This window comes from Watersipora subatra, chromosome 9 (genome assembly GCF_963576615.1).
Source record: "Watersipora subatra chromosome 9, tzWatSuba1.1, whole genome shotgun sequence".
NCBI lineage: Eukaryota > Metazoa > Bryozoa > Gymnolaemata > Cheilostomatida > Watersiporidae > Watersipora > Watersipora subatra.
Genome location: NC_088716.1, coordinates 55,541,429 through 55,558,196, shown reverse-complemented (window position 1 = coordinate 55,558,196; position 16,768 = coordinate 55,541,429). Strand labels below are relative to the sequence as shown.

At 37.4% G+C, this 16,768-nt stretch overlaps 1 protein-coding gene across 1 annotated transcript in view; it reads right to left on the bottom strand.

Moving 5' to 3' along the window:
- Positions 1-6: 6 nt before the first annotated feature.
- The window catches only part of LOC137403523 (uncharacterized), a 40,065-nt gene continuing 23,303 nt past the window's right edge, over positions 7-16,768 (bottom strand). Inside the window, exons 9-19 of the mRNA XM_068089462.1 lie at positions 15,290-15,440; positions 14,370-14,518; positions 10,010-10,111; positions 9,180-9,256; positions 7,523-7,652; positions 5,693-5,813; positions 4,440-4,524; positions 3,996-4,166; positions 3,563-3,679; positions 2,797-3,014; positions 7-180 (exon numbers count right to left, since the gene is read on the bottom strand). Of these exons, the coding sequence (XP_067945563.1) occupies positions 17-180; positions 2,797-3,014; positions 3,563-3,679; positions 3,996-4,166; positions 4,440-4,524; positions 5,693-5,813; positions 7,523-7,652; positions 9,180-9,256; positions 10,010-10,111; positions 14,370-14,518; positions 15,290-15,440 (1,485 nt within the window). The 3' untranslated portion in view covers positions 7-16. The remainder of the gene's footprint in view (positions 181-2,796; positions 3,015-3,562; positions 3,680-3,995; positions 4,167-4,439; positions 4,525-5,692; positions 5,814-7,522; positions 7,653-9,179; positions 9,257-10,009; positions 10,112-14,369; positions 14,519-15,289; positions 15,441-16,768) is intronic.

Below are 16,768 nucleotides of genomic sequence, written 5' to 3'. Positions count from 1 at the left end.
CCATGTTTTTTTAACCTCACTTAATCTCTTCTTTACGTTTACGAGTGCCGCTAGAAAAATGCTTACGCACCTGCTCATACCGCTCAATCTCGACTACGCTGAGAGAAGGAGTTGCCTGCTCAATAGCTTCCAGAAAGTCAGAGAGTTTGACATGAAGCTTACACTCCTCTATTGGTTTTCCTGCAAACAAAAGACTGATAAAAATATGCAGAAGCCTAACAGACAGTAGACTTTTTATGGAAAACTTGTTAATCAACCAATTTGAAGGTTCACTGTGTATGACTAAACAGAAGCCACTGGTAAAAATGAAGCAGACACAATAAACGATTGTTTGCATCAAACTCTTTTAACAAATACACTATATAATAAATACAATACCCAATGCTATGCCCTGAAAGTTAAAATATAATGTGTTACATTTACTATAAAACCTTTATTTGAACGCCACCTCTAAAGTGGCACCATCAAAATGATTAATAACTGCATCTGTCTAATATCTTTTACTCGTTCCTTGTTAAGTCTGGTCTGCTACTTCGACATTTATGAAAAACAGTTTAGCAAAAAGGTCTATGGCATTAATGTCGCTTCGCCCAAAGGAGAGTACAAAATATAGGTGACATTAGCATTGTGTCACCCACAAACAGGTTAAATTTATTTTTTCAAAGTTTCGAGGAGTTAGTCAAAAAAGACAGTGCTACCCTTTATTTGAACATCGCTTTTAATAAAACGCCACTATAGAAGAGTTGAAAATGCAGTGCCATGGCGTTCAAATAAAAATTCCCAATAACAAGCTTGGCTATTGAGTTTAAAGAAATAATACACAAAACTTTCAACTCCAGTCCAAAGCTTTCAGCTTGGTCTATCTTGATCAAAGAAAATCAACAAGGATCAACCAGAAGCTAGTGATGACCTAGATTTCTGTACACACACTTCTAAATGATTTGACGGTCTACACTTGACTGAGTTGCGCAGCTGCCCACCAAGTACATCCACACCCCAGTATATAGCATGAGAGATTTGTATTACACAAAAGTGTCTATTCCAAGCGTCATCAGCTTGGAATTTAAAAGTAACTGCGTAATTGAGGTTAATGAGACGGCCAGACACATAGTGATAGGGTCAAGGGTTATTTCTTGAGTCAAGTCATTTCTTCCATCAATATTTTGTCTTTTTTGCTGCCAGGTTTATACAACCATGGGCTTACCATATTAGGTTATTAGCAGTATGACAGTTCAACTAGAATAAAGGTTGATTTTCACTATTATACAGAAGTGAATGCTAATAAGAGTATAGAAGAGCAGCGCTATGTAAGTTTAATCGAATGCTACAGGCTATAAAAATACAAATAGTTTTAATATGTATACGATTAGAATTTGTAGCCTACCAAGTTACAAAAAGGTTGCGTCTGAAATGTCATTAATGATGATATATGCATAATATGCATACATCTTAGATTTGCTAAAAAGTTGAGAAAGGCAAGCTGAGAACTGCAGATAAATGATAAGTGAAAATGGAAAAATGGAAAAGTTTAGCCTAAGCACTTAAGTTATCTATAATCACTCAGCTTGTCAACAAGGTACGATGAATTTGGGCATGTTGAAAACGAATATGCATCACACTACCTAGGCTATGGCTTTCTTCAATATCATAAATTGTGTTATCAGTTACTGAAAAGAAAAATTGTAAACAGCGACCTAAACAAATTTTTGCCGGTGAAATTCTTCAATATTCAGCTTCCCATATTTCTGATATATTTTTACATTAGAGAATGGGGGTCTACGTTTTGGTCACTTTGGTAAATGTTCATATTGACTTTGTTTTGCTTTAGCAAAAGACGTAAAGCTTATTATTACAACATGTGGATGAGAGAATAATTGTTTTTACCTTAAACGTATAAACATGACTAAACTACAAAAACTATTGATCATTTTACACAATATAGATTCAATTACACAAAGGTAGATCTTAAAAAGGTATGGGTCACTACTTTACGCAGTAACAAGTGTTTCATTTCATGTCAAAGCCAGATTTAGAGTTGTCTCCCTTGGTCTACCTTTCACCTAGTTTCATATTCAAATCTACTATTGCAACTGTTTGAGATACGTCACTATGGTAGCTGCTGGAGACAAAATTTTAACAAAAATGTTTTTAAGTATTATGCAATCGATAGACATAACATGTCCCATTTGCTATGCTAAATGAAAAATATAAACAACTCGACATTACAACACGTCCCTAACCATGTCTACCTGGAGTGCTGGATAAGAACGTAACATTACAACATGTCCCTAAACATGTGTACGTGGAGTGCTGGATAAGAAGGTAACATTACAACATGTCCCTAAACATGTCTACGTGGAGTGCTGGATAAGAAGGTAACATTGAAGTGATACTAACAAGAAGTTAGCATTAGGTTAAACAAGAAACTAAAAGGGTTGAACTGTCAAATTCTCATTCCTTCCTGTCTAGCATAATGTCATTTATTATTCTGTTCATTAGCGCTATTTGACAACATGCCTGATCAGCTGCCCAGAACCTTGGTAAAAACCGAGTCTTAATGACAGGTTTGGGAGATGCAATAGTTGTATATGCATGAAAGCAATACACTTGTTCGCTTAAGATATTAGTGTTTCAAAATAAACAGTGTAATACCCTGTTTAGGTCGCTGTACTAGGGCTAAAGTGAGATACTACGCATTGTAAGTACAATAAGAGTAGAGTGGGACTAAGGCTAGAGTGAGACTAGGGCTAGACTGAGATCCTACACACTATAGGTACTATCACAATAAACTCTAACCTGCTTGTACCAAGTCAATTTGCCTCTTAATAGCATTTGTCATTGCATCAGCGCACAATGCATAAAGATCTGCTCCTGTCATATTACTTGGGCAGCGTTGGCTCACAAGCTCAAGATCACAATCGGGGTCAAGGTTAAACTTTCTGCTGATTGCCTTGAGTACTGTAAGCCGCTCACTAGCGGTTGAACTTATGCCGACATACACAAGCTTGTCAAACCTACAAGTAAAAAGAAAAATGAAAAAACCACACGCTACCCAGGATGGGAGTAGTAAGAGTTATTCTCTCACTAAATAGAGAAAACTATTTCCTAATTTTAAAATGTAACCGCTCTTTCCATGAAGCCCAGTGGGACACTGTGCAACATGAAATTAGAGGTAATGTTGATCAACAATTTACCGCTACTGCTGATCTAACAGAAGAATTTTACTCACCAACCCAGCTGAACAAATTGAAGACACGCAGTAAAAGAAGTACAACAGAGGTATATAAGTGGCCATCCCGTATATCAAATGGACTAGTTAAGGTATTACTGCCAAGCTATATGCAAAGCTTACTAGATTTGCTCAGCGTTAGTTAGAGATTACTAACTGAAAATGTAAAAACTACTCCCCACTAACACCATGAAGTCTCTATGACATCTACAGAGTACCTATTCAAACTGATGTCTTCAGAGTGCTGTCAGTAGTACTACTACATAATGGTATTTATCTCGCCATACCGATTGACTAGCAAAAAAATGAAGATGTGTGATTCAGTGAACCAACCTGCCAGGCCTGAGTAAGGCGGGATCGAGTAAATCAGGCCTGTTCGTCGCTCCAATCGCGAATACATCACAAGATTTCACCAAACCATCTAGTTCTGCCAACAATTGTGACACAACCCTGCAAAACCGTTGACGACTAAACTCGTACACTGAGGTTAACAGTGCAAACAAGGACAATATAGCGCCCAAAAAATCGATAAACTAAAAGAGATAGTCGGTAGCTAAAATCTGCACTTTAGTTGATTATATAATAACAGGAATTTTTTCACTTTGCAATAAAAGCAAGACACTAATGAATGATACCTGTAAGCAGTCTTCAACTAAAACTTTGTCATTATTTCAATAAAGGATTTGTAGTTATATGCTTAAAACATTTTAGCAGCTAGTAGCATGGTAAGCTAGGTTAGGGCAAAAGAAGGGGAATGCTCGCTCACCTGTCCATGACGCCTCCTGAGTCACCTGATCGACCTCGATTCGGTGCCAGAGAATCGAGCTCATCAAAGAAGACGACGCACGGAGAAGCGCTTCGAGCTTTGTGAAATACCTGTCGGATGTTCTCCTCTGATTGACCAACATACATGTTGATTAATTCAGGTCCCTTTACGCTGCAATAAGCAAGAATATGCTCTGCAGCTATCAAACATGTTGTGTTATGTGCATGTTTATGTAAGCGAGTGCTGCCTATAAAAAACTGAGGTTGGATTTACTGCTTACAGAGAAAGTAACTCTTAGCTGTAGAGAACAAATGGAAGAAGATTCCAGCCTGAAGGGTTGTCAACTAGCCAAAAGCTTTTGCCAGCCAAGGCAATCTAACTATTTCAAAAAAACTGTAGTGGCCCATCATACGGTGCTGAACCAATGGTTTACCAAGGTATTACCTAAAAAAGTTGAGTGCACACTCAGTGGCTACTGCTTTAGCCAGAAGTGTCTTGCCGGTGCCCGGTGGTCCATACAAGAGGATCCCTAAAAAAACAACATGATACTTTACAGATTTCTATGCCTATGAGGAATACATATATAGAGAGTGACAATATGTATAAGAAATACTATAGTAAAACCTCACTGGAAAAAAACAAGGTAATAACAATAATAACTGGTAAAAATAAGAAATTTCAAAATGCCTTGCAATGAACTTTTTTGTATGAACAGACCATACGACCTGTAAAAGAAAATGTACACACAGAAGAAAAAATTCAATAGATCATATGAACATACCAGAGCCTCATGTGTCTAAATTACTTAGCAAGGGAGGAAAAAAAGATCGGACTAGCCAAACTGTACAGAGAAGAAGAAAGGAGATACAGTCAAACGTGGATAACTCGAACTTGGCGGGACCGAGCGAAAGTCTTCAAGTTATCAGAGCGTTCAAGTTATCAGAGCGCTGTCACAAGTCCATGTATTTATTTATTTATTAGTAGATACATGCACATATACAAACTATAATAGAAATCAAAAGCACAAATGGCTTGTTTCAAATTAAATGCTTCTAATGTAAAGTTTAAAGCTTTCTTATCAAAAAGTATAGGAGAGTTTTCTATCACTTGAGATTTTTGTTGTTTGAGGTGATGTTATTGCCAGGACGTTTTTCAAATTAAAATTGGCAAAACTTGATCGTTGTTGAAATGCTCAGAAAAAAAGACATCTTTTTCTTTTGAGCGTTTTAACCGAGATCAATTTTGCCGATTTTTCTTGAAGTTTATGCGGAGGTTATCTCACTTTTCCATGCTTCCGAAAGGTGATCACTAAGCGGATGTTTGGTAAAAATCAAAATTCACCAAACCTTTAGAAAAGTCGTTGACAAAAATATTTTGCCGACGGTGGTAATAACGACGCCTATGATTTACGGAAAGTTGAGGTTTACCTCTATGACTTGGAATAAAGTGATTTTCTAAAGCGATAACAACCGTCTCGGTAGCTGTTGGGCAAAAAACTGTTCGAGTTAACAGAGTTGAGGTCAAGTTATCTAGAGCAATTTATCATTACGTGGGAACGGAACAAAGAAACCGTTCGAGTTAACCATGTGTTCGAGCTATCCGTGGGCGAGTTATCCATGTTTGACTGTATATAAAAACCAACAGAACATTTGACTACTAAGATACACAAGAGAGAAGAATTGATGAGAGAAGTGTACCAGAACGTCTCATCGCTGATATGAAGAGCTCAGGGTGTCTTAAAGGAAGCTGTATTGTATCCAGTATGTCACCCTTTACATCTTGTAGCCCTCCAATATCCGACCACTTGACATTTGGTATCTGTTTGGCAATGAAGCATACCATATTAATTGATTAAAAATATAGTAAAATTGATAAAAACTCATTTACATTATATATATATATATATATATATATATATATATATATATATATATATATATATATATATATATATATATATTGTATGTATAGCTATACATATTGAGAGCTGCCTGAGATATAAAGTCCTTGGTATAAAAAGGACTTAAGTTGAGAAAGGGAAAAGTACCAAGGGGGGTACCAAGCTTTGCAAGGTATAACATGTGGTCAGTAGAACAAAGCATTAGTAGATAACATGTGGTCAGTATAACAAAGCATTGAAGTGTATAACGTGTGGTAAGTAGAACAAAGCATTAGTGTATAACGTGTGGTAAGTAGAACAAAACATTACAGTGTATAATAGTGCTGGGCACAGGTGATAAAACTCGTTGAACTTGTGGGTTTATCTTCTCTCGAGCCTCGGGTAATAGAAATTTTGAGCATTTTGATCTTGCGGGTTCGGGTTTTGATTTGAGAGTTCGGGTTTTGGTGCACGGATCTGTCGAATAGAGTGAACAAAAACTCGGTCTTTTGCGCCCGGCGCTCTAAACACTGTTTAATAACCTGCCTGTTAACCCTTTGAACCCCGGCTGTTTTTGTCAATGCGTGTCAGTAACCTTGGGCAATCTGTCCAACGATCCGAAGTTTTTAAACTTTTATTATATATATCTGAACGTGCTCATAATACAATGATATTTGGTAAAACACTAGTAAAAAAGTCAGGCAACCCACAGCAAATGTCAGCAAACAGAAAAAAGACAATACTTCACCATTATTCGGACTAAAAATATAATAAAGTTTTGTACGATTTTAAAAAACTTGTAAAAACATTTATAGTAGCATCATATCCATTGAGCACATGTTTATAATTATTTTATGACTCAAAATATACTGGAAAATTATAATTAGTATTATAAAATTCTTTATTTGCATCACAATCATTTATGACCTACCAACAAACGAGTCGTATCGATTTTTTCGTGATATCGTTCAAATAAAATTTGTTATTACAACGTAGGAAGTAGGTAGAGATGATTGAAAACTTACAAATGGAAGTGAAACTTCTGGTCTAATATCTTGCACAAAAATTAACTTTATTGGTTCACGCTGTTACTTACAACCGGCTTTTGTAAACAAAGCCATGCGAATGCCGGAACTCCGGCTGATAGAGATTCTGACAAATCCTACGCAATGCCGGAAAACCGACATTTAGGGTTCAAACTACAAAGGGTTGAGGCTGCGAGCACAAATATCGGTTGATAGAAAATAGTAAGAAAACAAATTGAATAGAATTATAATTGCATTGTAAATTTTAAAATATGTTTGATGTTTGGAAATTTTAGACGTAAAACCTGTATCAACAAACCCGATACCCGAAAAACCCATTGGCCAAGAAGTACTCGTGCTGAGCACGACCAGCTGCCCGATACTTGAACAACTGGAACGAAAGGGGGGGGCGGAGTCTAAACTCTTTGGCCAAGAAGTACCCGTGCCCAGCACTAGTGTATAACATGTGGTCAGTAGAACAAAGCATTACAGTGTATAACATGTGGTCAGTAGTACAAAAAACTGAAAAATGAGGATAATACAAGAAGAGTACAAGTGAAAATTTATAAGTCATTCAACAATTGTGGGCAAAAAAGGCAGGAGCCTAACAACCTTAACCGTACCTTTGGTGCCCCTAAGTCTAATGATTGTAAAGATTGTATGGTCTCTAGTCCCTTCTGGAAGTCTTGCCTATTGGTCAGAATCCCAGCATAGTCTATGCTCTCCTCACAGATATAGCCCAACTCCTTCTTACTGAATAGAAATAGCAAACAAGATGCAGACCGACACTTACAGACCTATGAGTACAGTCCAGTATCAGAATTGTATACAACATACAAACTATGAGGGCTGTATACACCATATAGATATGATAGTTGTACACATCATAAAGACAAGGAGGACTGTATACATCATACAGACACGAAGAACTGTATACATCATACAGATATGTTAACTGTACACATTGTATGGACAAGAAGAACTGTATAGATCATACAGACAATGATAACTGTACACATCATACAGACAATGAGAACTGTATACATCATACAGACAATGATAACTGTACACATCATACAGACAATGAGAACTGTATACACCATACTGACAATGAGAACTGTACACATTGTACAGACAATGAAAACTATTCTAACACAGAGAGACACAAGATACAAAAAATAAAGGAATTTGAAGCTTTTGATTGGCTGATAAGCTTTCTAATGGTAGCAAGTTGAAATTAGTGTGAACCTCCTTCCAGTGGTCCATTGAATACAAGTCTGATTGCTGCAAATGCAATGGATGAATTGGAGAAGTGGACCCTGGATGTTGTCTTCTTCCCTTATTGGACTTTAAAGGTTGACTTGCAACAAAATTCACATTACAGTTATTTGGTATCAAAAGATTCACCATGTCTTACTCTGTTATGTTGTAGGTGCCAAATATGAGGAAATGTGATTACAAGCTCTTAAAAGCTCAAAAACGGAAAGCCGCCGTAGATTAGAATCTCTATATTTCGATGACGTAACCACGAAATTTGGTTATCGTCTTGTCACGTATGTTCTCACGTGAATTGAAAGGCCAATACAAAGCTCAATATAAAACTTATCGTAGCACTAGTTTATGACAAACACTTCGGGTTTTACCGAAGACCCCGTACAAATATAGATGCTCGCTACTTTACAGTTTTGTTTCGGCCTGGTCTAATTGCCAAGTCGTGATCTATGCTTCCTTGTGACCATCATGTGACCCAATACTTCGCAAATAATTTTTGCAGCACTTTCGATTATCACAGGTGACCAACAGGCTTGTCATGATTATCAGACAATAATATTTACTCCTTCGAGGTAAGATTAAAATGTTCAATGAATTTTTACGGTAAGTCATAAGGTATCACGGCTAAAAGTGACAGCATTACGATGACGGTAAAACTGACGCGTAAGAACTATAGACATAGTTTTATTGAATGCGTAAAGTATATTTGTGAAAATATTTCGACGAATAAGATTGCATGAAAGTGTAAACAGAAACCATCTACCACAGCTACGTCACATTTGAGCCGTTTTGGAAAGAGAATCCAAACTACAGCGGTCTCATGATGGCTGCGATTAACTGTTCATTTTTGAGCTTTTAAGAGCTTGTAATCACATTTCCACATATTTGGCACCTACAACACAACAGAGTAAGACATGGTGAATCTTATGATACCAAATAACTGTAATGTGAATTTTGTTGCAAGTCAACCTTTAAAAGAGAGATAGTTCGAAGAGAAGAGATATTTACCAAAGGGAATACGCTCGGGCCATAGAGTTCCTCCGAGCATGCTCCATCAAGGCTTTCAAGTCTCCATAGAGAAAACCCTGAAAAAGGCAGAAAGCATAAGGAACATCTTACAGCTGCATTAGCAATGAATTCTGATATGAGACTGTTAAATCATATGAAAGCTGGTAAAGAGTTGAGAGAAGCGAATAAGATTTATTCTCAATTTACTGTACTCCAGGGCCTGTGTACCTATTCTAACACATTCCATAATAAATATCTGTATGTAAAATATACATACCGTACTTTTCGGACTATTAGCCACTACTTTTTTCTGACGATTTGAGCCATGCGGCTTATATAAGGGTGCGGCTATTCTGTGGCTTTTTCTTTCATTGCTAGGGCGCATTAACCAAAATCTCCGGTTAGTGCGCCTCTAGCGGTGAAAGAAACTACGAAACAATGCCTAACGGTACTGTTCCGCTAGACACTAGATTAAAAAGCGTCAGTTAATACGAAACAGTGCCTAACGGCACTGTTTCGTTTTAAACAGCAAAATTGCGGCCGCGTTAAAAAGCACCGCCCTGAGTTCTGCGGCCTATACAAAGGTGCGGACTATGTATTGTTTTATTATCGTTTTTTGGAAAATAAAGCAGATGCGGCTTATATAGGGGTGCGGTTTATAGTCCGAAAAGTATGGTACATACATATATCCTAAAAGCAGGTATGTACAAATTGATGCTATTGTATATACAATAGTATTATATTGGAGATAGGTATACAAGACCAATGCCTAGCTGTAAAACATTGAATTAAAAAAACACAGGCAAACAAAGGTAGAGCGAATAACTCACAGCAGTATGCTCAGCCAGATACTTGAGAGATACATCTGAATGGAAATCGAAATGAGCAGCAAGTTCTTCTAGCATGTTTAATCGCTCCAATACACCTGGGCTCTGTTGAATAAAAGTTGGTAATAGTTGGACGATGGCCAGCAGCCAGACCATATGGTCTTACAAGTTGCGAAAAGGGATAACAACTCATTGAAGCATTACATGCACATGTGCAAGAGACTGCATAAACCAAATGGAATAAAAAACCTAAACGAGGCCTTGTGCATCTGTGTAGAAAGACAAAGCTAAGTCAATGTTATCAGATCAACCAAATTCATGTAATTAAAATTACAAATAGCTAGACAAATAGCAACCCTTCTTTGTTACTCATAGAGTAATACAGAAGGGTTACTAGATCTACTTGCAGAAGACTCAGCTAGAGATTGGATGCACTAATATAAAATTACTAAAGCTCAGAAATGAGCATATATTTACACCGCTACAGTAATGATAGCCTGTCTTGACAAACTGTTTTTCTTGCGAAGTTGTCCCCCGTTGAGCGGGCGAGCAACACAACAGCTTGTCATAAGACGTACTGCACCTGATGCATCAGCTGCACTTATAGAGAATTGTTCTCATCCGTCTATGCAGCTTGGTTGCGATGTTATATCGGTCGCTCCATTGGTAATCCTAACTGATTTCGCGCCAAAATTTATCTAGAAAAAAAGATTACAACGTTTAACCAAAGACTGTTGGTTATTTACAACTCTGTTGTAAACTTTAGTAGAACTTGAGAATAAAATAAATTGAAAATAAAATACATAAGAACAAATAAAACTGACTGATACAGAAATAGAAATTAAACTGACTGAGCGCACAGATGACGACATGTTTAGTCGCTGTTGTTGCCTAAGTTCTCAAGTTCTACTAAAGTTTACCGCAGAGACTGGTCGCTGGTTAAACGTTGTAATATTATTATTTTCTACATAAATTTTTACGCGAAATCCGGTATGATTACCAATGGAGCGACCGACATAGCATCGCAACCAAGCCACAAAGACGGAGGAGAACAACTCCCTATAAGTGCAGCTGATGCATCAGATGCAGTACGTCTTGTGACAAGCTGTTGTGTTGCTCGCCCGCTCGACGGGGAACAACTCCGCAAAAACAACAGTTTGTCAAGACAGGCTACAGTAATGTATGCGCTATTACTCATTTCTCTACTGCTAGCTTGTACTAGCACTGACAGAAACAGTCATTTACAAATCTTCAATATGAAAATTTTCAAATAAAGCAACAAATGCATTTGAAAAAAATGTATGCAAAAAAAGTAGCAAAATATTGAACGAAGACAAACCATCCGTTGAATTTGAGCAGCCATGTAATGACATTTCCTAATGAAGCAGCAACCAATTATGTATTCAAGACACAAAGTTCAACTTGAGCTAATCATTGATGTTGATGAAAAGTGACAAGCCTAAGCAACAAAGTTGAGCATACAAAGCTCAAGACCGAGTAGGGACTCTAACCTTGGAAACCCCAAATACAAAAAAAAAACATCAGCATATTGTTTTTGTTGTAGGCTGATAGTTTAGACCTTTTAGTAGAGATTCATTTATTATTTTTCCAGTTTGTATATTTTGGTGCAAATTAGTCATGTAATGTATATGTAACATTGGGTCATTAGGTCTCTACATGTCAGCATTACAAACATGTAGCAAAAGGTTTTACTAGCCTTTATTGAACATATCGATGATCTTTATACAAAACTTGACTCATAATGAAATAATGGAACAAACAAAAATATTTCTCGTTGTGACAGTGTTACAAGCACAAAACAACAATTCTTCTGTGGTGAAAAAACAATTCTTCCATTCCGTGAAGCACAGCCTCACTGCACACTTGTAGCAATTGGTATTAGTGAGATTGATAGAGCAGAGCTTACTTCTCTTTTCTCTAACTGTCTTTTAGTGGCCAGTGATCATGGTTATCATGTCTGGTGTCATAGGAAGGTTAGGTTGCGATTCTGGAGTTAGTGCAGGCTATTGAAGGATACTTCTGAGGGCGGACCCCTTTTATGTTGTGTAACAACTTGCACTAGACTGTTTGCAAGTGTGGACAAGAAGAGACGCTAAAGAAGATAATCTTGTGACAGTTTCAATAGTGATTGCTCTCTACGAAACAAGTTCCATGCATTTACTAAAGCGACGTTGACAAAGTGCCAAAATATGTACATATACCAACCACTAGATCGCATTTTGTACCTGTACTCGGGCACGTAAAAATCGAGCAGAATTGTTACCGTCACCTATAACTGATGGCATAGTAACATCTTTTTGTTGTTTAGCAGTTTTGTTCATGTTTAGATAGACAACTTGTTCACAGCCAGTCAGAGTGGAGAGCATAGTGACGACACGGTTATCAAACCAGCGTACAGCGGTCATAGTGACAAAACGGTTATCAAACCATTGTACAGCGCCCATAGTGATGGCACGGTTTTCAAACCAGCGTACAGTGCCCATGTTGTGTGTTCTGTCAACTATTTTTTCACTAGCTCCGTGGCCTTGTTTTCTAAGATTTTTTTCAAATTTGAAATCGCAGTTTCCCACTTGGTTCTGGCTCACTGCCCGTGTGTGAAACATGCATTTTTTCTTTAGCTCGACCATCAATAAATAGTGAGCTCGTGAATAAGTTGTCGGTTTATATCTTGTAATTCTTGCTAGGTTCCCGCGTTGAAGTAAGCATCATCACAACATTCCCTCCTTGCCCAAGCGTGGTTCTTGTATAACTGCCTCCTTGGTAAACATCGAAGTCATATAGCAACCCAGCTAGATCCGCTTGACCCTAAATATTGAACCTTGAAGGATGAAGCTTGCCTATGATATATTACCGTATTGCGCTACATGTAGTTTTCTCTCTGTAAGCTCACATCTCATCAAAGCTGCCGTGCTCAGAGGAAGTGAACTTGAGACAGTTTTATGCATCTTATTTAACCATGACCTTAGCTTCCACAACCTATCTTTCCTTTGGTAGAATCACACAGCCATGTTTACCGCAAAGTAAAAAGCTTGAAAAACTTGCTGAAACCTGTTGCGACTCATTACAATAGTCCAAGGATCATACTGAGTGTCTACAGCCCAATATTTTTGAACTTCATCCATGCGAACCAGGCCCGTTTGAAAGTACATGTACATGCCTAGCCCTTGCTCAATTTCTTGTTTAGATGTAGTATTGAATGAAACTCCATTCTTCTGGACACTGTACGCATTTGTTTCATTCACTGTTTTCAACCATTTCTTCACTCGCACAACCTTCGAAAGTAATCAAGGGACGTTTCAGTTGTTTTGGCTATCGCGAGCAGCAATTCTGGTTCCGGTAAATTGACTATCTAGAGGGTTGAACTTCGCGTGGACCCAAGTAAACACTGGGGTTTTCATGTTCTCAGCAGTAGATGTTATCATCATTTTAGCAAGAGGTATATCATCACCACAGTCTGAATCTTCCTAAAACATGAGAGCGATATATTACTAAAGATAATGTAGCCTGACAACTATTACAAAGCTTTGCCACTGTACTTGCCAATGTAGTACTGCTTTACCTGAGTAAAAGAAACTGCAGGAAACTAAATTGAAGCTAATGAACTAGTAAGCTTCGGACCCACCTCTTCATCCAGTTCACCTGGTTTGAAGTCTTCATCAATTTCATTGTTATCTTCTCCACCATCCTCACTCTGATCACAATCAATATTTTCCAAAATATCAAGGCCTTGTGATGAACAAAGATATGTGTTAAGTTTGTTATAACTAAAACAAAAGCATTTGGCAACGCTAGTCAAAACTGCCACCACTAAAACCCATTGCTTCACCGGTGTAACAAGGTATAACAGTTCCATTACAACATGTTCAGCAAAGTAATTATTTACAAAAATTGCCATTTTAGGTGTATTTGTATCAGTTCAATATAAAATCGCTAACTATTGTCAATTCGGTACTCACCTAATGTACAGTTTTGTGGGTAAAGAAGAAGCTGCTCTATTGTCCATGAAGCCAGGTTGCTTTTTTGATATAGGATTATGGGAAGTTATTGTCCCATCAGATAGCAGTAAGTTTGTTGTATAACTAGCACATGGAGCTTTATGAAAGCATAAGCTGATGGAAAGTGTTGTCGATTCCTTATTTAAAGGTACAATGTTCATATTACATATATGTTACAATGGGCTTTCCAGGGACTTTACAACTCTGCACTGTGAGGTTCGATGAACCCAGCCCACTCAGGTGTATGAGAACATCTATGACTACAACCAGCACCTTCATACAGAAACACAACAAAGGACAACTGAATAGAGACTAGAGAGTCTTAATGAAAATACTGCAAGACTTACCTCTATCGTGACCTCATGCAGCGCTGTCTCTCTTATGGTCTCACTGACAGACTTGAGCTTGTGGCAGGTGCCAAACACCAGCAATGGGTAGTTGGAGGCACTAAGGGTATCCCGCAGCTGTTTATAAAAATACTGAGCTATTCGTGGGTCTACAACACAGCAGTGGAGTGGATAGGTGAGCATAGAAGCCAATCAATTTTATGAAAATTCACTGTTCCCACAAATCTATATAATTAACATTGTTCTTTGTTTGAAGAACAAATATACAGAAGGTTGCAGATAGCCACATTTCATAAGCCTTAGTTGAGCATGAGTTGAGAATTACCGAGGAGTCCAAAGCACAAAAATCAAATGCACAAAAAAGGTAAAGTTCATGTATCATGAAAGTCCCATGGCACCTTTAAGAGCAAGAATTGGGATGGCAAGGCTGGCCCATGCTGGAGAAATCTCACACGAATATGCACATACTGGTCTAGTGGCAGAATAAAACCAGAGACAAAAAACACACAAAACAATTGCTTTTGACATTCCTACATAATGATCTTTGTTTTAACACTTAATAACATCTAAAAATTAATTTTTTCAACTTTATTGTAAGAACGTCTTTTACGTTTGCCACACCGCTTACAATTTTTCAGTTTTCAATTTTAAAACACAATTTATGACACTAGAGCCATTCATGACAAAGTGATACTGAATACGTTTGAATTAGTTGCGTGTCTACCACTGCAATGCCAAAATATAACTACATTGTTCTTAACGCTGTCATTTTTTTTACTTGTGCTCCAGCACCAGATTTACCACCTCGCTGTGACAAAAACTACACAAAGGAATGAATGGTAGAAGTGGATAGAATATGACAGACATGAAGGTACCTCAGGTACTGCACAAAGAGACAAAAGCTATATGTAATGACTCACTCTCCATGTTCATTGGCTCCTCTTTCGTCAGGACATCAATATTCCTAAACGAGAGAATGGCCGGCGAAACCAACTGTGCCTGTGTAAGTACCTCTTTTATACGATTCTCAGTAGAATTGGCCGTGTCTGTTACAAGATTTACACAATTTACCTGAAAATGGGAGATGAAACCATATCACAGTTATTTTAAAACTACAATAGCAGACCCCATCCGCCATTACTATTACACGCCACCACTACAGACTGCTAATGGGCTATTACCATAGATATAAGGTGGTGTCAGATTGGTACGAGACACTCTCAGAGTGCCACACGAGAAGAATGTTTTTTTAGAATGTTCCTGCAACGAGCAGGCATCTGGCCCATACCACTACTTGGCTGCTCAATGCAGGAAAGCAAAAATGGTGCAGGCACTAATATCTAATTTACAAGGCAGCTTTAACAACAACTCTGTTACATCATCATTTGTAATCACTATCAAAAGATCGACCTTATTATATCCTAATGTCATTCACATGATTTCTTCAACTTGTAAGATTTCCACAAATAGTGACTTAAAGATCTGTGGTGAGCCATTATCAATGACATATTAGTAATAGTCAACCACTTAAAGATAATATTTGTATGAGCTGATAGTACTAACAGAATATGCTATCATTTACTACCATCTCTCAAACTGACTAGCCACAGCTGCTATACACTACTAACAAATTACACATGAATATTATAAGATAGGGGATAAACAGTTCTACAGATACCAAAAGGCAAGTGACTGGCAATTTTAAAGTGATGACGAAAGGTGACTGAGTAAAATGGTAAACGCTGTGCTATAACTGCTGGGAGGATGCTAGAGAAGTCTTGAGCAGAGCAGAAAGTGAATGACTATTTGATCTCTACTAAATTTTTACTATATATTCATGTAGACAAGAAAATTCTGCGGTTTTAGATATACGAAAAATTGGTCAATATATACTGCAGCCCCTATCTGTACAATCAGTCATACTACATCAAAAATCTTTCTATAGATAAGACACTAAGTTTGTCTAAGTTTCTGTTTGTCTGTTCGCTTATAGAAATGAAACTGCAGATATTTAAGTAAAAGAATACAAATAGATCTCACAAAAATTTTTTGAGGAAGCAAATTCTAGTTATCTTATATTTTATATATAGATTACAGTATAAAAGGGTCCAAAAATGGGTCAGTAGATCCCCGGAGAGAGGCCTGATTAAATTAGAGTAAGTAGTTTCCTGGAAGAGGTTGTACACGATCTATGTTTGCCTTTACTTAAATATCTACAGTTTCATTTGTGTAAGTGAGCGCACAGAGGAAAGATGCATAGTAATATACATACTAGTAATATACTGAATGCCCGGCATTGCATGGGTAATAAAGTCTTTGCACAGAATACTTATTTTTATTTAACATAGAACAACAGTTAACATTCTCACTTTCAAACTGCATACCATGAAAAAAGTGTT